This window comes from Rousettus aegyptiacus, unplaced genomic scaffold (assembly GCF_014176215.1).
Source record: "Rousettus aegyptiacus isolate mRouAeg1 unplaced genomic scaffold, mRouAeg1.p scaffold_m13_p_12, whole genome shotgun sequence".
Lineage (NCBI taxonomy): Eukaryota > Metazoa > Chordata > Mammalia > Chiroptera > Pteropodidae > Rousettus > Rousettus aegyptiacus.
The window spans coordinates 80,205,096-80,231,905 of NW_023416287.1; the positions used below are offsets into that span (position 1 = coordinate 80,205,096).

Here is a 26,810-nt window from a genome sequence, read left to right on the forward strand (position 1 = left end):
CACAAATGAACTTTGACTTGAACTGCTCATTCTTGTTGCTTGTCTCCTTTCAACGCGCATCCTTCATTTAGCCTCAAACTGGCCTATCCTGAGGTCAAATCTCCTTGTCGGCTCCCTTCTCACTCTGTTGCTCTCATTATACTCATTGTTGTCCCCACATGTTTATTTCTTTTCTTTTCATGTAGATACAGAGACCTGGGTGAATCCTACTCCTCAGTGCATATCACAATATCATCATTGGTCCTTGCATGGCTCTTCTCTTATTTTACTCACTTTATCTCCCATTTGACTCACTCTCATTCTCTTCCATCTTATAGATTTTAGTGTGATTTTTTATGAATGGTCTGCTAAGAAATGGATCATGAATGACCCAGCCAAAGACCTATGCAGGTGCAACCTGAGTCTTAGTTGCTATGTGCCTTAGGTAAATTATTGAACCTCTTTGAACTTTTTTTTTTTAACCTGTAAGATGCATTGCACACATTTGGATTTCTTCTTTGAATTTATTCTGTAAATATTGAGGGTCTGCCATGTGCAAAGCAACATGTCAGGTGCTGGGGATGCAGTTATGATCAAAACTGCATAGTGCTCATCCTTGTGGAAATTTAAGTCCAAAAGGGATAATAGATATTAAATAAATATTCACAGAAATGAATATATAATTACCAACTATAATAAGTACTAAGAAAGAACACAGTGCTGGGAACCAACTTAAAATCAGAGAGTGAGATTTAAACTGAGGATGGTGTATTAGTTTTCTATGGCTGCTGTAAAACTTTATGGCTTGAAACAATACAAACTCATTATCTTACAGTTCTGAAGATCAGAAATCCAACTTGGGTCTCACTGGCATAAAACCAAGGTATTGTCATCAGGGCTAGGTTCCTTCTGGGGGCTCTAGGAGTGAACGACCTGTTTTTTGTTTGTTTGTTTGTTTTGTTGTTATTGTTGTTGTTTTTGGCTTTGTCCAGCTTCTAGAGTCTTGTTCAAAACCAGCATAAGTGCATCTCTCCCTGACCGTTTTTTCCATAGTCACATCTCTTTCACTTCTTAACTTCTGTCTCCCTTTTCCACTTTTAAGGACCCTATGATTACATTGGGTCCACTTGGATTATCCAGAATAATCTTCCAGTTTTAACATCAGCTAATTTGCCATCTCGATTTCACCTGTGCATTAATTCCCCTTTGCCATGTAACCTAACTTATCCATGGGGGTTAGGATGTGGACACCTTTGGCAGGTAATCATTTTGCCTGCCACAGATGGGTAAAAACAGGTTGAGGAAGGGGTTAGGGTGAAAGATGACTTTCCAAGGATAATAACACAGGTGGACAAAGACCTTGCCACAGGTTTTCATCAAGTTCATGAAAAAAAAAAGAATGTGTTCGAAGGGGGGTGAAGGAGGGGAATGGCAGTGCAAGCTAAGGTTTAGAGGTAGATGGGGCTAGATTTTACAGGGCCTTTTTGCCTTTGTCAAAGATTTGAGATTTATTCCTACATATATTAGGAATCTTTTAGAGTACTGAACAAGGTATGGCTTCATATGATTGGCATTTAAGGATCATTAAATCCTTGGTGGAGAGCACACTGGGGAGGCTAACAACAAGGCTCCTGTGATTACCAGAAGGAGAGGTTTATGAGAATCTTTAATACAGGGCCTGACAGTTAGTAGGGAGTCTCAAGTCTGTTGTTGTTCTCCACAACCAGTCTATTCTGCAGCATCTCTCTCATAACACATATTATTTTCCCCCACTCTACTTCTCTTTCACAAGCTCCCTTCACTTATGATGCCTACCTTCACTTCCAGTAGCCTTTAAGATCTGGCTCAATATTCACAGCTCTAAGAAACCTTCAGTGACAGGCCTGGTTCTACATCAGTCACTGTCTTTGCTTTATGCATATTTTGAATGACATCACTCTCTGCATGTTTATTTTCAGTTTCACCATATTCCTCTTAATTGAGTCTATTCAGGCACATCACTCAAGCACCTCCATTCTTCCTAAATTCCAGATACACCATGACTGAAGCACACCAGATAGTTAAAGCCCCAATTTTTAACATTACAGTGCTGAGGTCTAACGTCTTCTACTATGCCCCAATATCTAATGTTGCAGCCTTGAGATGACGTATAATTTCCCACTGCTGAGCACTTGGAGCCCTTTATTAGATGCATGGGCTAGGTTTTGCTGCAGTGACAAATAGCATGGGTATCGCCATAGCTTGTAACAACAGAGGTTTATTTTTTGGTTATAATACTTGCTTATTACCAGCCATCTATGGGCTCTATTCCATTTATCATTGTTTTCATTCTGGGACTCAGGTTAATGGAACCTGGCCTCTTTGTAGGACATTATCATTGACCATGGCTTATGAGTTGTCTTAGCATTAAATAGTCCAGTCTCAAAGTGACACACCTCTCTTCTACCTACAACTCTGGCCAGAATAAATTAGAATTCAAGGAGACTGAGCAGGAGGACTGGAAGTACAATTCTATCATGTCTTTGAAGAGTTTGAGCTAGGACATTGACAAAGAGCATGAATGACTAGTATTTTCATTGTGGTCAATGATGCCCCAGATCCAATAACCAAACTATGAAATTGGAGTTTAAAAGTCTTAAGTCCCTCTTTATAACTCATTTTGAGTCTCCTCTCTGAGGTCCTGTTTTAGTAATCAGCTTGTTTCCCCTGGTCCCTGAATAGCGCTTGAAGTATTTTTTTTTTTTTTTTTTTGGTTCCTATCCCTAAGGACTGGAATCTTATCTATCCAGATGTTAGAGCCCTGCTGCCTGTAGGGAGATCATGACATAGATGGCAGTGAATGCTCAAACTCCTGATTATTCTCCAAATGAATTGTACCTGTTGGGAATTTGTGATGTTTTTCTTTAGATTTCTTTCATGCAAATCATTTGCCTGAGCCCCAAACAGAGATTCAGGCTGGAAAGTCTTGACTTCTGCCCAGGAATTTCTAAGCCTGAGATGTAATTTGAGTCTAAATTCTAGTATCCTCTCTCTAGTAGTCAAATCTGCTCCAGGCATTAGGATTACTCTTTTTTTGCTGCCAGTAAAAATCCATGCTGCCATGATGTATCGCGAGGCATGTCACCAGAGTCTCTAGGTAGTTTTTGATTTTTTTTCTATCCATGAGATTAAGTTTCTAAAAACTTTCCCCTCCTCCATCAACCCCTCCTTTTTTTCTCAGCATCTAATTGGACATAGTCAATATAGTAAGTATTTAATAACCATTTTTTTTGGGTGAATGAATGGGGAGTCACAAACTTATCTTGGAACTCATAAAGTGTCCCTAAATGCTTTGGTATTTCATCAGAAAAATGGGTAATGATACTTAATTCAGGAAGGTGTTAGGAGGATTAGATATGATCAGTGAGGTATGCACTGGAAGGGGCACCCCTTCACAAGAAATGTTCATAATATTAATGACAAGATGTGGCTGAGTCAGAAGCCACCCAGATGAGGGTAGCGCCCATTAGTGTGCCCAGTGACATTCTTCAATGAGGGATGAAACTTTTTGTTCTTACATCTCAGCTACATCTGAACTAATCTCCTGAAGCCTTTTCCTGATGTGGAGGGAAAACAAGCCCTTAATTTATTGAAGTTTTTTTTGTTGTTGTTGGGAGGGGAAAGATTGGTGGATTTTTGAACAAATATTGCAGATAGTTTTTTCGCTTTCCCATGTTGATCTATTTTTTTTTTTTTTTGGCATGATCATTGCATTAGTTCGATTTGGACCTGACACTTCAAAACTTTTTTTACAGCTTCTGTGCATCATGGAATATTATCTTATCAAATTTAAATTAATAAGAAGCACAAAGTCTAAATATTGTACTGAAGTCTTTGAAATCTGGTCTGTTTGGTTTTCATTTCAGTCACTTAACACAACATGATGAACTCTAATAATGTTCTGGCTTCAAAACTTTTCTAGAGATTAGAGACCTATAGCTGTCAAACTGGTTATCATCACACTAAAAGACAAAGCAGAAATGTAATGGTATTTTGATTAGTATCATATCTTGGTGAAATTTCAGCCACTGAAGTGTTTGAAGTGGGTAACCTGATCAATAAATTAATTTTTGTAATCTTTATACTACAGTGTGGTTCATTTTATATCGGTTAACATGTTACCAGACTTCACATTGTTTTGGCTCAAAAAATGACCAGTTGTTAAAGGACTATCAGCCACTCTCAATTAATAGAGTTCTAAATCCTTTTAGCTTAAAAATTCTGTACATATCAAAGAGCGTATTTAGCATACCAATGAGAGTAACCTGTATTTCTTTGCACATTGTAATAATCCATGTACACTCTACTATAGCTGTTGGCCAGTGGTGGAATGAAAGCACAGAAAGGGTTCTTTGGAATAATAGAGAAAGTTCAAAATTCAAGTACATGGTAATGTACTTGTTTATTCTTACTTTGGCTCTTGCAACAGTTAATCAGTTCAATGATAGTGAGGATGGAGTATGATGTTATTTTGTTGGCGACTTAATGATAGTGTGAAATTTTACATGCTCAATGGTTATGAAATTCTAGTTCAAAATTTAAATATGTGTCTTAGTGCCACAGTGCCACAACAGATTTTTTAAAATTTCAAGTGAAATCTGTATATTCTTTTCAATTGAAATATGTGTTCACTAGAGATATGAAATTGATTTTTAAATGAATTGGGTTCTCCAGTGGTCATGGTTAGTACTAGTGAATCTCCTAACTCACATGGGTTCCTCATAGCGAAGTGACCACATGCCCTTACTTGCATGGGATTGATACTGCTTCCTTTTGTTCACAAAAGTATTTTGGTTTGGAGTGATAAATTATATGCTAGTTCTGCTTATACAGTCCCAGAAGTCTCAGTTTCACTGAATTGGTTTCAGTATGGAGTGGTAAAGCACTGTCTGTGTCTTATTCGCCCTTAGAACAAATCCCTTCCCTAGATTTTTCATGTGTTTTATGTTCCGTAGACTCTAGGGCCACTTTACTTTGCTTCTAGTGAGTAATGGAATGGCAATGGAAACCTTTAGCTAAAGAATGAATTTGAAATAGAACTGAAGAAATGATCAAGAAATGTTTCAATAAATGATCCATTTATGTTTTACTATGCTCCAGGAGGGCAGGATCTTGACTCATTTATTCACCAGTGAACATGCAACACCTTACATAATGCTTGGGTATAGAAGAGATTCAATACTGCTTGTTGAGTGAATAAGCGACTTAAAAACTTACCCATTTTTTTTAAATTTAAGAAAATGGAGCTTTCTTCACATACACAGTTGTCTTCCTAAAGATATGAAGACACTCCACGACCACCCTAAGATATATTGTTTCTTAAAGTATTTCTCAAACATTGTTCAAATGAGGATTATTTGCCATCTGCCCAAAAAGTCAGACTCTCAGATCCGGCACCTAAAAGTCTGTTTCAGAACATCTCAAATGTGTCCAGGTATATGACACTCCATCTAGGCATGCCATCTAGAATCCTTTCCAACTCTATGTCTTTGACATTTTCATCTTACTTTATTTTCAAAAGGACAATTGCTTGACTTCCGACTGGGCTGCCCATGTTTCTACAAAGTCAATAGTTATGGAGGGGATATTAGACTGAAAAGGAAACTGGGTTCTGCTGCACAACTGGTTTATCACTTCCCCTCTCTGGACATAGATTTCTTCAACCTTAAAATGATGAGGCTGAACTACAAGCTCTCTCAGACTTCTTGCAGCTCTATTATCAGGTAATTCTTATCTTTGAAACCTGTTTGATATCTGGTCAGATAAAATGTGCTGTAAGAGACATTTTAAATAAGTAAGTCGTTTGTCTTTGTTGCTTCATTTGCCAGACATTATCTGTAGATTAATTACTACTCAAAAGACTTTTAGACTTTTCATTTATATAAGCACCATTCTTCACAAACAACTTTCCGCACCAATTTTATTTGGGATTCCCTGAATACATGTGTTGGGAACTGATTGATAACTTTTCATTTAAGGTAAAAAGTTATTTTTTAAATCTTGCCAACCGTCTTTTAGATCCTGCCAAAGATTTCTACAGAAAAAGTCCTTTGAGTAAAATTTGCAGAAGTTAGAAGAGCCCTAGCCACCCATGTGTTCTGTTACTGAATTGTAAACAGAATGAGAAGAAATTTGGATCACCATGCCAAATAGATCCCACAAGAAGGGACAAGAAAGGGACCCTGGTGAATACATTCAAAGAGATGTGTTCATCAGATTAACCATCTGTATTGGATTGGGGCTTGAGGAAGTATGAGTTAGGTAAGATGAGTTTTTGTTTTAACAGCAGAGAGAGAGTTGACTGGGGACGTTTTAATGCTGAGGAGGAACCTGAGAATTTCAAAACTTGATGAGCAGTGGGTCATGAGCGCCTAAAAGATGCTGCCAATAAGAAGAAAGATGTTCATGTCTGATTAATAAAGAAGCAACAGCAACATTCACGTATTTTTGAATTCGACCTTGGGCTATTGCTGAGGCCAGAAGGAAGGGTTCTGTGAAATGAGGTGATAGGAGAGAGGGAAGAGTCACAAGCTTGCAGTTTCTTTCTCCCAGGCAGGTTGCTTGGTGGAGCAGTACTAAGAGTGTAATCACAGAGGTGGAATTGATTTTCTTATATTCTTATGTAATTGCCTTAACACCCCACTTCTTCCTTTAAGGTGGATCCCACATAAAGAATAATTATTTATTTAGTCTAATCCTCACTGGCACCGATGTCTCATAGTAGGTTTAATTTAATCGACACAACTATTTCTCAAGATTGCAGCTATAAAGGGCAATGAACAGGCTGAAAAATGTTTTGAGAGTTAAGCTTGTGATAGTGGCAGCTGAAAAATGGACAGAAAACATGGGAAATACGTAGTGAATATTGAACACTCTGGAAACCAGCCGGTGAGTACTGGTGGCGCCTCTGTGACATATGTTCTGATAGCTCAGAGTCTTGTTTTCAATATTTATACAACTGTAATATTTTTTTTATTACAACATGATTCTTTTCTAAAAGGAATTCTTAAAGTTTTACATGGAAGACATTTTTAACTATTTTATTACTACTTATTTATTAGAATTATTTAAAATTTTTCTGCCCAGTAGCATATGCATAATTGAAACATTTATTTTTATACTTACTAGTGTAATATATTAGCTATTTTGGGTAACAGTTTAATAGCCTGTTCAAATAATTCTCTGTGCGTATCATAATTCAAATATAAGCCAACAAATCTGCATTTGATTGCAAACAAATTATGTTTTCAATCATGATATATAGGTTTTTGTGTTCACTGCTTAGTTTTTTAGTGTAATGTGTAGACTTGTCAGAATGCAAAGATTTCTACATATTTTTGAAAGTCAGAAGATAATCTTGTAAGTTTAGTAGGCTTAGGAAGCAAATTATCTGGCAAACCCTTTAATTTGTCCTCTACTTAACTATTTAGGTCTTTTTTGTTGTTGTTAAAGAATTATATTAAGGTGAACTATTAGATTTAAATTATATACACTATTATTCGACTTGTGTATATTTTTAAAAGAAACAATTTAGTATTGTGTGTTTTATGATTGCCTTTTATATAACTGTGCATGTCTGACTAGAGTCCTTGATATTGAAAATAGAAATGAAAATGTGCTGAATGAAATCAGTATAAGATTGAATGGACAGTTAGATTTTGTGAGGAAAAATAGTTTTGTCTCCATGCCTAACAAGGAAGTTACAGGGCAGAGAAATTATTTTCTTGATTCTATATCAGCATCCTCGTCCCCTGAAGATGTTCTTCATGGTTCCTCTGGCCTTGAGACACTGTCACTGTGTCTTCACAGTGTCATGATATCCAGATTAAAAGGTCCTTTTAGTAAGAAATTAGTCACCTTGAAGATTTTCCTAAACAATGCTGAATTCTTTTTTTTTTTTTTTGAAGATGGAAGAGATATTTAATCTCTTAGAACAAGATAATTCTAAATTTTTTTTTAGATTAGTGTCAAGTATACAGTACATTGGTTAGACATCTATATAGTTCATAAAATGATTTCCCCAATTGCTCCTTCACTCCTCTTACCCTCCACCTAGCCAACATATTAATGCTAACTGCATTCCCTATGCCATGCCCCCCATCCCCATGACCATCCATCAGCTACTAATTTGTTTAGCCTTTTAGTCTGTTCTCCCAGACCCTTCACTCCCGTCCCCTCTGTCCATCACCAAATTGTTCACTATATTTGTGAGTCTGTTTTTGATTAGTTTGTTCTTTTTATTCTTTAGATTCTGCATATAAGTGAAATCATATAGTGTTATCTTTGTCCATCTGGCTTAAATACCTTCTAGGTTCATCAAAGCAATATTTTTTTCCATCCCCTTCCTTTTAGTCTGTGTGTGTCCTTTAATGTGAAGTGAGTCTCTTGTAGGCAGTATGTAGGGGTCTTGTTTTCCTATCCATTCATCCATTCTATCTTTTAGTTGGAGCACTTAATTCTTTTCTGTTTGAGGTACTTATTGATAGGAAAGTAGTTGCGACCATTCTTTATTCCTGTTTTTGATACTTGTTTTTTTCTTCTTAAAGAAGTCCTTCCAACATTTTCTGTAATACTGGCATGGCGGTGATGAATTCTTTTAGCATATTTTTGTCTGGGAAGCTCTTTATCTGTCCATCGACTCTGAATAATAGCTTTGTTGGATAAAGTATTCTTGGTTGTAGATCCTGGATCTTCATAATGTCAAATATTTTGTGCCAAGCCCTCTGTCTTGCATAGTTTCTTTTGAGAAATCAGCTGCCAGACTTATGAGTGTTTCCTTGTAGGTAACTATTTGCTTTTCTCTTGCTTCTTTTAAGATTTCTTCTTTGTATTTAACCTTTGGCATTTTTATTATGATCTGTCTTGGTGTGGGCCTCTTTAGAGCCCTGGTTTTTGGAGTTCTCTGAGCTTCCTGGGGTTTTATGTCCATTTCCTTCACCAGGTTAGGGAAGTTTTCCATCATTATTTCTGATGATTTTTTTTCAATTTCCATATTGCTAATTGGTCTGTTAGTCTAGGAAGATTGTATTTTTCTAAGTACTGGTCCATTTCTTTTAGGTTATTAAATTTGGTATTATAAACTTTTTCATAGTATTCTTGCATGTTCCTTTGTATTTCTGCAACATTAATTGCAATTTTCCCTCTTTCATCTCTGATTTTGTTTATTTGTGTCCTTTCTCTTTTTTCTTTAGTGAGTCTAGCCAGGAGTTTGTCAATTTTATTAACCTTCTAAAGAACCATATCTTTGTTGCATTAATTTTTTCTATTGTTTTTGTTTTGTTTTCAATTTCATTTATTCCTGCTCTAATTTTAATTATTTCTTTCCATGTGCTGGCTGTAGGCCTCATTTGTTCTTTTCTAGTTTTTTAAAATGAAGCATTAGGTTGTTTATTTGGGTTGTTCTTGTTTTTGGAGATAGGCCTGTAATGTTATTAACTTTTCTTTTATGACTGCTTTTGCCATGTCCCAAAAGTTTTGATATGTTGTACTATCATTATCATTCATTTCTATGTATCTGTTGATCTCTCTTTTTATTTCTTCTCTGACCCAGTTATTATTCAGTAGCATGTTGTTTAATCTCCATGTATTTATGGTTCTTCCTGATTTCTTTTTGCAGTTGATCTCTAGTTTCAAAGCATTTTGATCAGAGAATATGGTTAACATGATTTCAGCCATCTTATATTTGTCGAGGCTATCTTTGTGTCCCAGTACATGGTCGTTTCTTGAGAATGTTCCATATGCACTAGAGAAGAATGTGTAAGCAGCTGTTTTGTAATGGAAGGCTCTGTAAATGTCAATTATGTCCAGTTGGTCTAATGCGTCATTTAAGGATGTTATATCCTTATTGATTTTCTTTTTGGATGATCTGTCCATATTAGACAATGGAGTATTTAGGTCCCTTACTATGATAGTGTTTTGGTCTGTTTCTCCCTTTAGTTCTGTTATAAATTGTTTTGCATATTTAAGGGCTCTCTGATTGGGAGTATAGATATTAATAAGTGTTATGTCTTCTTGGTGCATGATTCCCTTTATCATTATGAAGTGTCCCTCAGTATCTTTTTTTACCTTTTTTATTTTGAAGTCTATTTAATTTTATATTACTACCATTGTTCCTGCTTTTCTCTGAATGTCATTTGCTTGAAATATCATTTTCCATCCATTCACTTTGAGTCTGTATTTGTCTTTGAAGCTGAGATATGTCTCCTGGAGGCCACATATAGTCGGATTTTGTTTTTTGATCCATTCTTCAACTCTGTGCATTTTTATTGGTGAGTTAATCCATTTACAGTTAGGGCGATTATCAAAATATGAGGTCTTCTTATAGCCATATTATCTTTTGCTTTCTGGTAGCTCATTGTTTCCATTGCTTCCTTGTCCTTGTGTTTTTGTTTTCTTTATTTTGGTTGGCTCTTGTGGGTTTTGCCTCTGGTTCTTCTTGTATTATGTTATATACTTCAGTTCTGAATCTTTGGTTTGTGGTAACCATTACAAATATGTAAAGGGTAGTTATAGATATACAATCGTCCATTCTCTTCTGTGTGTGCCTTATCTCCATTCCCCTTTGTGAATTTGGATCTTTGAATCCTCCCCTTTTCAGTCATTTTTATTTCAGTTTGTCTCAATGTATGCTGAACATTCATTACTATCTCATTATAACAATTCTCTTCTTATTATTTAAGCTTATAATGCCCTGTTCTTAGTAAGGATTGCACTCCTCTACTTCTATTAGCCTGATAGTCACTTCACTCATAATTATTATTATTATTATTTTTTGTCATTTTCTTTTAGGTGAGCTGATCCCTTTCAGTATTCCTTGTAGTGTAGGCCTCGTAGTGGAGAATTCCCTCAATTTTTGTACGTCTAGAAAGGTCTTAATTTCTACTTCATATCTAAAGGAGAGCTTAGCTGGATACATTATTCTAGGCTGGTAGTTCCTTTCACTTAATTGTTTAAATATTTGACTCCATTCCTTTCTGGCTTGTAAGGTTTGCGCTGAGAAGTCTGAAGATAATCTAATGGGTTTTCCTTTGTAAGTTACTGTTTTCTTCTCGCTGGCTGCCCTAAGAATTCTATCTTTGTTGCTAATTTTTGATAATTTTAATACAGTGTGTCTTGGTGAAGGCCTTTTTGCATTGAGATAATTGGGTGTTCTATTGACTTCTTGAATTCCAAGATCCAGCTCATTTCTTAAATTTAGGAAATCTTCATCCACTATTTGTCTGAAGATGCTTTCTAGTACTTGCTCCTTTTCCTCACCTTTGATAATGCCCATTATTTTAATCTTTCCTTCCTGATGATATCAGCTAGTTCTTGTATTTCTCTTTCATTATTTTTCATTCTTCAATTTTTCTCTCTTCTTTCTGATTTATTTCTAGCTTTTTGTCTTTGATATCACTTATCTTTTCCTTCATTTGGTCAACTCTATTTCTCAGCTTGTGATTTCATTTTTTGAACTTGCAGTGTGTGTTTTTTTTGTTTGTTTGTTTGTTTTTTAATCTTCAGAAGGTCTATTTGGTTCTTTTTTTAGGGTTTCAGTCTCCTTGCTCTGCACATCTTGTTGTTTTTTCAGTTCCTGAAATTGTTGATATGACTCATTTGGGAACTTACTGAGTTCTTCGAGAAATACCATCCTGAATTCTCTGCCATTTAAGTTGCATATTTCTATGTCTGTAGGCTTATTTTCTGAAGATTTTTCTCTTTCTTTCTGAGATGCCTTGTCACTTTGGTTGTTCATGGTGTTTAATGGACTATTTTCTGCCTGGGCATTAACGGAAGTGTATTCTGCTTTTTTTCCAGAAAGATTTATTATATAAAGGTGTCTCTTTAGCCTGCTGCAAAGAAGGTGCTTTTCTTTTGGTTTCTTTCCAGTAGGTGGCATCTAAGCCTCTTGGATCCCTGCTTTATATAAAGTCTTAAAAATGCCTTTTTATTTTTGGGTAAATATTTAATAACACTCACTACTCTCAGTTTCAGTCCCTGTCAGTGTCAGCGACGGTCTCAGCAGCGTTTCTTCAGATTCCCCTGGGGCTCCATGTAGTTTGTCTCAGAGGGTGTTGGGGGAGGGCCCCTCTGCTTTAGGAGTTGGGGGCTGCGGCTCAGCCTCAGTTTTCTAATGGCAGCTGGTAAAAATCAACTGTTGTTTCTGTGTGGTTCTGCTTCAACTGTTGTTTCTGTGTGGTTCCACTTCTCTGCTTTCTGCCCTGATGCCTTGGCCCTTCCGTGGGTTGGGTGGAACTCACAGCACTGTTCAGGGAAGTCGCCACACCTTCTCCTCTCCCCTTCCTCCTACAGGGAGCTGTGGCTGTGAAGGCAGCTTCTTTCTTTCTCCCAGTCACCACCCGACACTGGGGGTTCTGGCCTATGGTAGCTCTTATGTGCACATCCCACTCTCAGACGTTCTGGTGTGCAGTGTGGGTGGTTTTTTTGCTGAGTTTTAGATGTTCAGCCTATTGTTTTGAGGGGAGAGATCCGGAGACATCTCTCACTCTGCGATGTTTCTCCAAACCCCTAATTCTGTTGACAAAGGGATGGCGTCAGTGATGTGAAGGCTATAGGAATCATGTGGTGAAAAATATTAACTGTTCTGAATGTTAAACAAACTTATATTCTTAGGGTAGACCTCACTTGGTCATGATTTTTTTCTAACCTTTTAATATATTTTTGGTTTTAATTTGCTATTCTTTGTTTAGAAAGTTTGTACCTATGTTTTTGGGAGATCGACTTTAGGAGATTTCAATCTCATCTCTTTAGCTTACTATGCCAGGCAGCTTCAAAATCCAACAAATGTCCTCAGGGTGGAATCGGTGTATGTTGTGTTAAGTCCCTTTTTTCTAGCAGGATTTTATCCCCTAATGACATGATGCTGCTAGAGACTTTCCTGTGACTTCCCCTTCCAGGCCTCCAGCCTCCTGAGCTAGCCGCAAACATTACAAAGGCCTCGTGGTTGTTGCTTCTCTGTTTTCCAATCTGTCTTATCCACCTCAAATGAAAACCAAAATTTCACTGACTTATTTTGGTAGTCAGAACTTCAGCTCATGCTCAGAACCAATAAATGGCCTATGATTGTTAGATCACTTTGGTAAAGCTCTTCCCTCTTTTAAATTTTAAGTAACCTAATTTTAATTTCTTTCACAGCTCTTCAATTATTTTTAATTATATATTTAATTGATTGATTGATTGATTGATTGCAATGGGAGAAGTGGCTTACTGCAATTTACTATATCCAGAATCTCCTTGAACTCTTTAGATCTTGTTTTTCTCATTTTGATATGACCCCCCAAAATTATTCTTGATAAGCCTTAAGATCTCTAGAAGTTTCACTGTGAGATATTTTTTCTTTTATAATCTCCTTATACCAGCTTGCCACATAATGACATTTAACAAATGCATTAAATATGATGAATATAAAAGATAATGCTTATTCTTAGATTTTAACATCAATAATTATGTAACATAATTAACTGTAACTTATAATGATCTATTTAGAATCCTTGTTTGGAGAAGAAATGTAATACATGTATTCATTCTTTTAGTCAGGTTTCAGAGGACTTTATTTGATCAAATATGTCATAATATGTCACAACCTGATATATGTTTATCAGAATTATATTACTTTAGCCATTTTTTTCTTGTTATTTTGTATATAAAGCTGTTTCTGAGCACAAGAAACCATGAAGCTCACAGTTCAGCATGTCAGTTTCCACCATCAACTGATGTAACTAGTGATATTGGTAGCAATTTAACCAGTGTCTGCGCAAATACAGGGACCCTTGGATGCTCGGAATTTGCTAACAGAGAATTACAACATCATCAGGTAATGTTTGGAACAACACTGTTTCTCTGGTTATGATGTAATGCACGTGGAAATGCTCTTGATTTAATATTTTGGAAGAAAACATTCAGTCAAATAACATTAACGTTGTTCTTTTGAAAATATGCAGCATCTTTTGATCATGTCAAGACACTGAGAGGAAATGCAAGAAAGTGAGAGTTATGGGGCTTTTTAGTTAAGGAGTTAATGGTAATGATGGAAAGACAAAAACATTCAGAATTTGGAAAACATATTTAAGAGATAAAGGAAATAAGTTTTGGGGTTCCTTTTTTTAGGACAACTGAGTGGGTGATGACAGCAAATGCACCGGCAGTGAATGACATTGTACCCCTTGCCAGGTGGAAGATGACGTCATGTGTTACGTCCTGTGGCCCTCGTCCATGGGCGATCTGCCTCACTCTCCTTCCCTTCCTGCCTCTGAGCCAACTGTGGGCCTTCCATTAGCCCTCCTGGTTGCGAACTCATGTATTTTCAACCTTGACTTAGAAACCATTTAGTAGCACCATGGTTTGGGACCCAGAAGCAGATTTCCTGTATTCAGGACCATTTTTCCTTATTATTTTGTTTTTCTTACTCTAAGTACTAATCTCTGAGTCTTTCCCTCCAAGGTGGAAACTTGATTTTGTCTGATTGGCTTACAGGTTTGGTTCTATGCTTCTAGCTCTGATCTACACACCCTTACTCTGGTTACCCCTGTTGTAGAGACAGTTTGGAGAGACTGAGAAAATAGAGATGATAGAGCCTTTACGTCAGGAGCCAGTGTGGAAGGATGCTTTTGATAGACAGGACTAATTTAGAGAATACATCTCATGACCTCAAACAAGGCAGACCAGTCAGAGAGCTGAAAGTTATTTTAGATGTCTTTACTTAGAGACAGATGGAAAACATTGCAGTTTAGGAAGTTTTTGTTTTGAAGATTTACACAGCTAGGTAGTGGCAGTATTAGCACTGGAGCACAGGTCTGAGGTCAGGCTATGATGTGTTTCTATTAATTTTGCTCTTCTTTTTAATAGTTAAACCAAAAATGAGGGTAATTACCTCCCTTATCTGAGATGTGAGTATGGTTCTTCCACTCTTTGGCTTCTCTCTAAGGCCCGGATAACATGGGGCAGGAGGTGCCATTTGTCTTTGGGCTCTCTTAGTCGGTGCCTTGAATTCCCTTGACTGTAGTACCCAAGGCCTCTGCACCGCTTCTGATTGCCTAGTGGGTGCTGCTCTCAACACCCAGACTGAGGCTTACTAAGATCATCTTCCATATTTGGGGATATTTAAGAGCTACTCTACATGCTCCAAAGACATCTGTTGTGTGTGTGTTTCCTTCAGTGATCTATTTTCAGTAATAAGAAAAGGGATAATAATGAGGTGATTACTGAAATCAAATGTTTTTTTGAATACTTAGTAAGCATAGGGAAACATTACCAATATTATTTCCTTTTTCACTATTTACAGCAATCCTATGCAATAGGTAATGTTATCCACATGAGGGAATTGAGGGTGTGCAAGATAATGCAAATTTCCTAATGTCATCATCCATCTAGTGAAAGGTGGAGTAAAAATTTAAACCTAAATCTGTTAGACTTCATGCCTGTGCTCTTAATTACTACAATGCACTGCCTTCTGCAAGAATCTAATTATGGAGGGTGTTTCTTATTTTAATCTCCTCCACACACTTAGAGGTAGATACAATTATCCTCCTTTAGATATAAGGCAAGTTGAGAATTAGACAAGTTAAGAAATTTTCTCAGAATATTAATGGCAAGGGATTTAAATTCAAGACTCTGATCTCAAGACTTACGTATTTTACACTATGCAATGTTTTCTCTACAATTACAAATTATATATATAGATAAATATATACCTTATGTACATAAATTACATAGATACTTATATATGTAATTTGTTTATATATGACATTTTAGAGTTTAAAAAGTAATTTAACTGACATTAATCCTTATTCTAATGTTGTGTGTGAAAGAATAGGATCAAGGAGGCAAGCATCTTACCCAGTGGAAATAGCCACTGGGAGGATAAACTGGATTTTAACAAATGTTTTTACACTCTGAATTTCATGCTGCCAAATAGTAACCAGTATGAAAGTTAGCCAGAAAATTTCACAAGACATGAATTAACCCAGTTAGAATGAAGACTCCAAGGCGGCCAAATTTCTGATAGTTGACAAGCCAGAAGGAGAGGAAAATTTAATCAGCTGATCTTTTGGGTCACTCAGATCACTGTGTGCAGCTGTCACCCAACATGTACAGATACTTCTATGGTAGTGGGAGGAACAAAGAGTTTCTAAGAAGACTTTTTTTTTTTTTTTTTTTTTTAGTTTGAGATACATATATATGAATAGAAAGTATAGATGTCAGTGGAAATTTCTATGTTCCTATATTAAAGATAGTACAAGGACCAAGTCCTTTCTAATTGAAACCTTACATTTGAGTCAATATTTATTATTAGATGCTATTAAGAGAGTGTTTTATGCTTATACTTTTTTTTTACAGTGAAGTAATATGTGTATACATGTTTTTATATATTTATAAAGGATTATCAATGGCACTAATTTTTTTTAACCTTTTATTTCATCTCAAGTAACTTTATATACATTCTTTCCAGGAGACTTGCAATGTCTTCAATGACTGGTCTTTGTGGAAAATCTTCCTGGCTTGTCTCTTAGCCTGTGTGATAACAACAGCAATTGGAGTACTCATAGTGTGTCTGGTGTTTAATGGGAAAAATAATAATGCATCCGTTGTCACACAACTTCCCTCAAATCAAGGGACAACTTCATCTACAACAGGCACTAAAACTACAGTTTCCACTACCATAACTGAGTCAGCCACAACATCCACTGATAAAACCATCTCTAAAATCACTGCTAGCACTGTAGCAGAACCAACTATAATACCTGGCCTGACTACCACTGAGGGTACAACGACAATTGCTACCACTGCAGCTTCCAAAAATCCCACGACCACTTCAACAGAACAAGCTACCACAAATGCAAGCACTACCACTGAGGTAACAAACACAAAGTCAACCGCAGTGCCTTCCACAGGAGCCACAAACACAACAGCCTTCACTTCGACAGAATCACCTACCACTGCTGCCAGTACGACCACTGAGGCTACCTCCAGAACGGCCACCACAGTGGCTATTACGGGAGCAACAACCACAGCCGCAGCCACCACTTCCACAGAGTCACCTACCACAGAGGCCAGTACGACCACTGAGGCTACGACCACAACAGCCACCACTGTAGCTTCTACAGTAGCCACAACCACAACAGGAACCACCACTTCCACAGAAACAGCTACCACATCTGTCAGTACTACCACTGAGCCAGCAACAACAACATCTACCACCATGGTTTCTACAGAACCCACAACCACAACTGCAGCCACCACTTCCACAGAATCACCTACCACAGAGGCCAGTACGACCACTGAGGCTACGACCACGACAGCCACCACTGTAGCTTCTACAGTAGCCACAACCACAACAGGAACCACCACTTCCACAGAAACAGCTACCACATCTGTCAGTACTACCACTGAGCCTACAACTACAACGTCCTCCACCGTGGTTTCTACAGAATCCACAACCACAGCAACAGCCACTACGTCAACAGAGTCACCTACCACAGCTGCCAGTACGACCAGTGAGGCTACAACCGCAACACCCACCACTGTAGCTACTACAGTAGCCACAACCACAACCGCAGCCACCACTTCAACAGAGTCACCTACTACAGCTGTTAGTACTACCAGTGAACCTGCAACTACAACGTCCTCCACCGTGGGTTCTACAGAACCCACAACAACAACTGCAGCCACCACTTCCACAGAGTCACCTACCACAGCTGCCAGTACGACCACTGAGGCTACGACCACAACAGCCACCACTGTAGCTTCTACAGTAGCCACAACCACAACCGCAGCCACCACTTCCACAGAAACAGCTACCACATCTGTCAGTACTACCACTGAGCCAGCAACAACAACGTCTACCACTGTGGTTTCTACAGAACCCACAACCACAACCGCAGCCACCACTTCCACAGAATCACCTACCACAGCTGCCAGTACGACCACTGAGGCTACGACCACAACACCCACCACTGTAGCTTCCACAGTAGCCACAACCACAACCGCAGCCACCACTTCCACAGAGTCACCTACCACAGAGGCCAGTACGACCACTGAGGCTACGACCACGACAGCCACCACTGTAGCTTCTACAGTAGCCACAACCACAACAGGAACCACCACTTCCACAGAAACAGCTACCACATCTGTCAGTACTACCACTGAGCCTACAACTACAACGTCCTCCACCGTGGTTTCTACAGAATCCACAACCACAGCAACAGCCACCACGTCAACAGAATCACCTACCACAGCTGCCAGTACGACCACTGAGGCTACGACCACAACACCCACCACTGTAGCTACTACAGTAGCCACAACCACAACCGCAGCCACCACTTCAACAGAGTCACCTACCACAGCTGTTAGTACTACCACTGAGCCAGCAACAACAACGTCTACCACCGTGGTTTCTACAGAACCCACAACCACAACCACAGCCACCACTTCCACAGAATCACCTACCACAGCTGCCAGTACGACCACTGAGGCTATGACCACAACACCCACCACTGTAGCTTCCACAGTAGCCACAACCACAACCGCAGCCACCACTTCCACAGAGTCACCTACCACAGAGCCCAGTACGACCACTGAGGCTACGACCACGACAGCCACCACTGTAGCTTCTACAGTAGCCACAACCACAACAGGAACCACCACTTCCACAGAAACAGCTACCACATCTGTCAGTACTACCACTGAACCAGCAACTACCACATCTGCCAGTACGACCACTGAGTCTACGACCACAACATCCACCACTGTAGCTTCTACAGTCGCCACAACCACAACCGCAGCCACCACTTCCACAGAGTCACCTACCACAGCTGTCAGTACAACCACTGAGCCTGCAACGACCACGTCTACCACCGTTGGTTCTACAGGAGCCACAACCACAGCAGCAGCCACCACTTCCACAGAGTCACCTACCACAGAGGCCAGTACGACCACTGAGGCTACGACCACGACACCCACCACTGTAGCTTCTACAGTAGCCACAACCACAACCGCAGCCACCACTTCCACAGAAACAGCTACCACATCTGTCAGTACTACCACTGAGCCAGCAACAACAACGTCTACCACTGTGGTTTCTACAGAACCCACAACCACAACCGCAGCCACCACTTCCACAGAATCACCTACCACAGCTGCCAGTACGACCACTGAGGCTACGACCACAACACCCACCACTGTAGCTTCCACAGTAGCCACAACCACAACCGCAGCCACCACTTCCACAGAATCACCTACCACAGAGGCCAGTACGACCACTGAGGCTACGATCACGACAGCCACCACTGTAGCTTCTACAGTAGCCACAACCACAACAGGAACCACCACTTCCACAGAAACAGCTACCACATCTGTCAGTACTACCACTGAGCCTGCAACTACAACGTCTACCACCGTGGTTTCTACAGAATCCACAACCACAGCAACAGCCACCACGTCAACAGAGTCACCTACTACAGCTGCCAGTACGACCAGTGAGGCTACGACCGCAACACCCACCACTGTAGCTACTACAGTAGCCACAACTACAACCGCAGCCACCACTTCAACAGAGTCACCTACCACAGCTGTTAGTACTACCACTGAACCTGCAACTACAACGTCCTCCACCGTGGGTTCTACAGAACCCACAACAACAACTGCAGCCACCACTTCCACAGAGTCACCTACCACAGCTGCCAGTACGACCACTGAGGCTACGACCACAACAGCCACCACTGTAGCTTCTACAGTAGCCACAACCACAACCGCAGCCACCACTTCCACAGAAACAGCTACCACATCTGTCAGTACTACCACTGAGCCAGCAACAACAACGTCTACCACTGTGGTTTCTACAGAACCCACAACCACAACCGCAGCCACCACTTCCACAGAATCACCTACCACAGCTGCCAGTACGACCACTGAGGCTACGACCACAACACCCACCACTGTAGCTTCCACAGTAGCCACAACCACAACCGCAGCCACCACTTCCACAGAATCACCTACCACAGAGGCCAGTACGACCACTGAGGCTACGATCACGACAGCCACCACTGTAGCTTCTACAGTAGCCACAACCACAACAGGAACCACCACTTCCACAGAAACAGCTACCACATCTGTCAGTACTACCACTGAGCCTACAACTACAACGTCCTCCACCGTGGTTTCTACAGAATCCACAACCACAGCAACAGCCACCACGTCAACAGAGTCACCTACCACAGCTGCCAGTACGACCACTGAGGCTACGACCACAACACCCACCACTGTAGCTACTACAGTAGCCACAACCACAACCGCAGCCACCACTTCAACAGAGTCACCTACCACAGCTGTTAGTACTACCACTGAGCCAGCAACAACAACGTCTACCACCGTGGTTTCTACAGAACCCACAACCACAACTGCAGCCACCACTTCCACAGAATCACCTACCACAGAGCCCAGTACGACCACTGAGGCTACGACCACGACAGCCACCACTGTAGCTTCTACAGTAGCCACAACCACAACAGGAACCACCACTTCCACAGAAACAGCTACCACATCTGTCAGTACTACCATTGAGCCAGCAACTACCACATCTGCCAGTACGACCACTGAGTCTACGACCACAACACCCACCACTGTAGCTACTACAGTCGCCACAACCACAACCGCAGCCACCACTTCAACAGAGTCACCTACCACAGCTGTCAGTACAACCACTGAGCCTGCAACGACCACGTCTACCACCGTTGGTTCTACAGGAGCCACAACCACAGCAGCAGCCACCACTTCCACAGAGTCACCTACCACAGAGGCCAGTACGATCACTGAGGCTACGACCACAACAGCCACCACTGTTGCTTCTACAGTAGCCACAACCACAACCGCAGCCACCACTTCCACAGAAACAGCTACCACATCTGTCAGTACTACCACTGAGCCCGCAACAACAACGTCTACCACTGTGGTTTCTACAGAACCCACAACCACAACCGCAGCCACCACTTCCACAGAATCACCTACCACAGCTGCCAGTACGACCACTGAGGCTACAACCACAACACCCACCACTGTAGCTTCCACAGTAGCCACAACCACAACCGCAGCCACCACTTCCACAGAGTCACCTACCACAGAGGCCAGTACGACCACTGAGGCTACGACCACGACAGCCACCACTGTAGCTTCTACAGTAGCCACAACCACAACAGGAACCACCACTTCCACAGAAACAGCTACCACATCTGTCAGTACTACCACTGAGCCAGCAACAACAACGTCTACCACCATGGTTTCTACAGAACCCACAACCACAGCAGCAGCCACCACTTCTACAGAGTCACCTACCACAGCTGCCAGTACTACCACTGAGCCTGCAACTACAGTGTCTACTACTGTGGGTTCTACAGGAGCCACAACCAGAAAAGCAGCTGCCACTTCTACATAAAACCCTACCACAGCTTCCAGCATATCCACTGAGGCTACCACCACAGTCACAGCCATAATAGCAGCCACCACTTTCACAGAACCACCTACCATTGTTGCCAGCCCTGCTACTGAGCCTCGACCACAACATCTACCACCATGGATTCTATAGAATTCACAACCACAGCAGCAGCCACCACTTCCACAAAACTACCTACCACAGCTGCCAGTGCTACCACTGAATCTGTAGCCACAACATCCACCACTGTAGCTTCTATAGTAGCTACAACCATAACTATAGCTGCCACTTTACAGAACCACTTCCCACAACTGTCAGTACTACCACTGAGCCTGCAGCCATAATGTTCACCACTGTAACTTCTACAGGAGCCACAACCACAACAGCAGTCACCACTTCCATTGAACCATCTGCCACAGCTACCAATACTACCACTGAGTCTGCAACTACAACGCCCACTACTGTGGCTTCTACAGGAGCCACAACCACAACTGTAGGTACCACTTCCACAGGACCACCTACCACCACCGCCAGCACTACCACTAGGTCTGCAAACACAACGTCTATCACGTGGCTATTACAGGAGCAACAACCACAGCTGCAGCTACCACTTCCATTGAACCACCTACCGCTGCCGCCAGTACTACCACTGCTGCTATAGCCACGATGGACTTCACTAGCCCTTCTACAGAAGATACAAGCACACAGTAGCCACCGCTTAACCTGCAACCACAACGACCATCACAACTTCAACAGCACCAACTACCATAACAAATTGCAGCTACTAGAACCAACTACTACAACTTCCATTAGTACATATGAGGCTACAACCACAAAGGACACCAATACTGCTTCTCCCAAACCTCCAGCCACCATTTAAGCAGCTACAGTAACTGAATCATCTATCAACACAGCTACCAGCACTACCATCAAGGCTACGATCACCACAGCTACCCCAACTGCTTCTACTGAATCTGCAAGCACTATAGCAGCTACTACTTCATCTGAACTCCCAAGCCCAACTGTGGACACCATCTTTATGTGAACCTACTACTGCAAAGTCTAAGCATTGTCCTTTCCACTGTCTGCATCACTACAACTGCACTTATATTTTCTCTTGCACCTTACCAGGAATACCAGGTGCATGTTACTGAATCTATAACTACAGTTACTTAAATGACTCTCATTATGAGGTTACAATACCAGGTCAACTCTTTCTCATCCACAATGGCAACCCCTCTCTCCAGATGATGCTACGACTATAAATCAAATCATTCAACAAATTCAACTCAAATCTGAAAAATTCCTATTTCAAAAGAACCTACAATAGCATCAGTTTAACAGAATCTCCAGATACTGCTATTCTTTCATTTAATATACATCACCCTTAGTGGGTACATAATCTTAGTGACCGAATCTAGTCTGTTTTCTTACACAAGTAAAGCATCTTCAGCCTGCACTGCCACCACCTCAGGTAAAAATAAAATCAACATAGATGCTACCAACTCAACTGACTTTCCAATCAAACACCATAATGACTTCAAATATATTTATAATATGCACAGCCATTACCAATTATTAGAAAATTAACATCACCTTCTAAGTAATCTATTATCACAATGCAGGTAGCAATTATACTGTCCCTTCAATGACTCCATTGTCACAACAGCATTACATCAACAAAGTATTGCTAGTACTTTATTTTACAGTGGGGACCGATTCGTCAGTCATGGTACCATTTCTATGCATCATCATTCTTACAGCACCATCATTTCTACTGTATTTACTACTGCAACATACAAAATTTACTAAACCCTTCAACCTCCTCACTGAATATGTAAGCTCTGTAACTTCTGCTGACATGCTATTTAGTGCCATCCTTTCATTTGAACCAAATGCCGCCTCTATTAAATGTAAATCCAATATGTCACATCATTCCTCACACTTGACCTAAATGGCAAATTCATAATGACCTCTGCCATTGCAACTGTAGTTAGGATGCTTGCAAATTAAATTCTAATATCCACTATCATTCCTCTCACAGCAGAATCTATATCTACCTTGGGACTATAGATGATTTCATGGCCAATAACTGCTAACATTTAACTGCAACAACTATCAAGAATGACTTAGTGACTTGTGCCACTATTATAATGATAATGAATTTTACCCCTAAAATAACATTTAGATTTAACAGTTTTGTATGGAGAGTCTCATTCTTTGTGAGATTTTAAATAATGCAATTTCCATACAAAGTAAATCCATCTATTGATTTATGTTGGAAACCTGTTGTTATTTATTAAAATGTTACCAAATGTGAATAAATCATTTGTTATTCCAAAGTTTTGGTCTTAATACACAAATTCTGTATGTTTTAGAGAAAAGACATTCTATATGGTGAGGGTATGTTAAATATTTATTACCATGTTTTTATGTTGTGTAAAATGATTTTCATTTCATTTTCTCTTTAAATCATTTTGATTTTAAAGTCGTATTTTAAATATGTTATCTCTATTTTCAATTTAATAAATTAGTTTTCTACTATTTTTACAGTAATCTTATAAAAACTCTCTATTAAATACTTCAATAAACATTTACTTGTGCCTGCTATCTGCCTAAATATTAGAGAATATGCAGAAAAAGGAAATAACTACGCAAGTAGTAAGAAACCTACAAATTTGAATTCTGTTATTTAGAATTCTTTGTAATTGACAGATTTAAATTAGTGTTATGGTACTTACAACTCACTGCAGTCCCACTGAATCGGAATCATCAAGGATGGACCATAAATCAATATTTTTCAAAAAGTATGCACATAGGATTGAAAACCATAGGATGAAGCATTAAACCCAGAAGGGCATCATGAGTTGTTACATCTTTTGGATGATGTTAACGAGGTTGATAGACATCAGGAAATATATTTTTAAGTATTAACAAACATCCATGCCATTTGTTGGTGTTAATTTGACCTGTAAACCAAAGGTGGCTGTGTAGTATATAGACACATGAGCATGTGGTTGGGAGTGGGTGGAAAATGCTTTTCTTATCCAAAAGAAAAAGATGTATTTTAATGCAATTTAAACAAATATTTAAATAGCCATGATGCTAATTAGAAATGATTTTCAACATTCTTTCAAGTCAGTTCTACAGAGATGCTTTCCTATATTTCGTTTGCTTACTGTAATTATATACAATGAATGTAATAAAACTTGATTAAAACCCTTTAATTCTATTTCATTTTTTTTTGTGATACTTTGCATTATTTATTAAATGTATCACTGACTGGACTGTTCTCTATTGTTAAGACACAGTTTTTACTATTTTCCAGTTCCACATCTTTGCAGTGACATGTCTTCTGTTTAACCAGTATGTGTACCTGGCAACTAGTAGGTAATAAATATTTATTCCATAAATAAAACAACAATTATAAGAATTTATTACTAACCTGAAGTTTTTAGAATTGGAATTATACTGTTAAATCATCTTCTAATATACTTTTTATGTTAACTTATTCTAGTTAGTATTATTTTTCTAAATTTTTTAGTCGAGTACAATATATGTACAGAAAATGCTCAGATCATAAGTTACAGCTCAATGAATTATCACCAACTGTACACACCCATGCCCAAATCAAGAAGTAGAACAGTAACAGCACTTCAGAAGTCCCTATGTGCACACCCTATTACTACCTCCTCTTTTCTTCCCCCCAGGTGAACACTGCCCAGATTTCTAACACCACAAACACTCTAATTGTAAATGTAGTAGAAATGGAATGGTACTCTTTTATGTCTGACACCTTTAGCTCAGCCTTTGATTTGTGAGTTTCCTGCATGTTTTTTGCTTACACTAAGGGGTGCTTTAGTATGATCATGGTATACTAATTGATTGTATTACTATGGCATGATTTATTTATCCATTATTTTGTTGGTAGATATTCAGGTTATCTTTAGTTTTGGATCTTACTAAAATTGTTGCTTTTTGCAAAATTGTTGTGTGTATCTTTTGGTCTGCATATTACACTTCGAGCTTTTACCAGAAAATAATAGTTGAGTTATAGAGTAAGACAATGTCAATGTTAGGAGCGACTTCCAAACAGTTTTTCAAAAGGATTGCAGAGTACCTACACTCCCACTAGCATTATGTGAGAGTTCTGGTTATAGCACATTCACACCAACATGGTTTTGGCAGCCTTTTTCACTGTAGTCATTTTTGTGGATATGTAGTAGCACCTGTTCAGGTGTTAACACCCATTAAGGAGACTGCAGTGGCGTTTTGTAACAACAGATGGTGCTATGGTGCTATATATATATTTTTTAATTAATCAGTTATTTTACTTCACCCATTAAAAATAATTATTGGAGTTAGGTAAAAGTCTTTTACGAAGTAGCATTAAAAAAGCCTTATTGAGGAACATGATGGTGGTGCAAAAAATAATTAAGACTTACTATTAGGGAGAATGTGATTGATTTTGAGTATCTCTCATAGAAAACAAAATCAGGGTAAACAGGTTGAAGTTCCTGAGAGAAAGACACTGACTTCACATAGAGAACAGTGATCTAGCAAGAGAGTCAACCCAGAAAGGAATACTGAACCCCAGAAAATGGACTAACTTCCTGTCACTGTAAGTAGCACACAGAAGCTGGAGTAAAAAGAGTTCATTCACTTTCATTTATTGGAATTTGACCTAAATGTATGTCTAGGGTCCTCTTAGCTCAAAAATAATTTTATCAATTTATAACAGCAGAGTATTATTTACAATAAAACACAACTATTATTTAAATGAACTTTGGAAATTATAGTCAAGTCAAATATTACATGTATTACAAATTGTAATAAGACTAGAAAGTCAACTCCAACAAAATAAGTGCTTGTCTGTTTTATATATTGCTTTGTAAATCCCCATTGCCCAGAGTAAAAGTGTCTTATTCTCTGTAAACATTTACTCGATGATTTAAAAACCCCAATATTCTATGAATAAAAACACATTTGACATTTTTAAGTAGACTCAATGGAATCTAGTGTAATGTGGAATTAGAAAAAAATCATCAATATGATCAAACACTTGCTTTTTTTCCCTTTGAGTAATTATTGTTAATCCAAAATGTTATCTAAATAATCTTTCATTCTAATTATTCTTCAATTTATAATTTGCATAATAATCCTTTATTAATATTAATTTGTTGAAATGATATTCTTTCATAGATACAGGAAGTTGAATGAAGTAAAAATTTAACCATCCTTATTTTTTATGATCACAGAAAAAATGTGTAGCATTTTCCTATTTTAGAACTTATACAGTTAATGAATTTATGCAAAACACTAATCGAGTATCAGTTTTGATAGGGCTTTAACATTTTTTAGTACCTCCTGT

General features: G+C 39.1%; 1 protein-coding gene across 4 annotated transcripts in view; it reads left to right on the forward strand.

Annotated features, from left to right (window-relative positions):
- LOC107502171 (mucin-2) overlaps positions 1-23,781 on the forward strand; it is an 81,329-nt gene extending 57,548 nt beyond the window's left edge. For 2 of the 4 annotated variants that reach the window (XM_036230058.1, XM_036230059.1), the window contains 4 exons: positions 5,540-5,741; positions 6,305-6,906; positions 13,667-13,831; positions 16,466-23,781. In XM_036230058.1, coding sequence (XP_036085951.1) covers positions 6,850-6,906; positions 13,667-13,831; positions 16,466-21,442 — 5,199 coding nt within the window. In that variant the 5' untranslated portion in view covers positions 5,540-5,741; positions 6,305-6,849 and the 3' untranslated portion in view covers positions 21,443-23,781. Of the gene's footprint in view, positions 1-5,539; positions 5,742-6,222; positions 6,907-13,529; positions 13,832-16,465 lie in introns of those variants that run through there. The other 2 variants (XM_036230060.1, XM_036230057.1) reach the window with 2 other exon arrangements.
- The last annotated feature ends 3,029 nt before the right edge of the window (positions 23,782-26,810 follow it).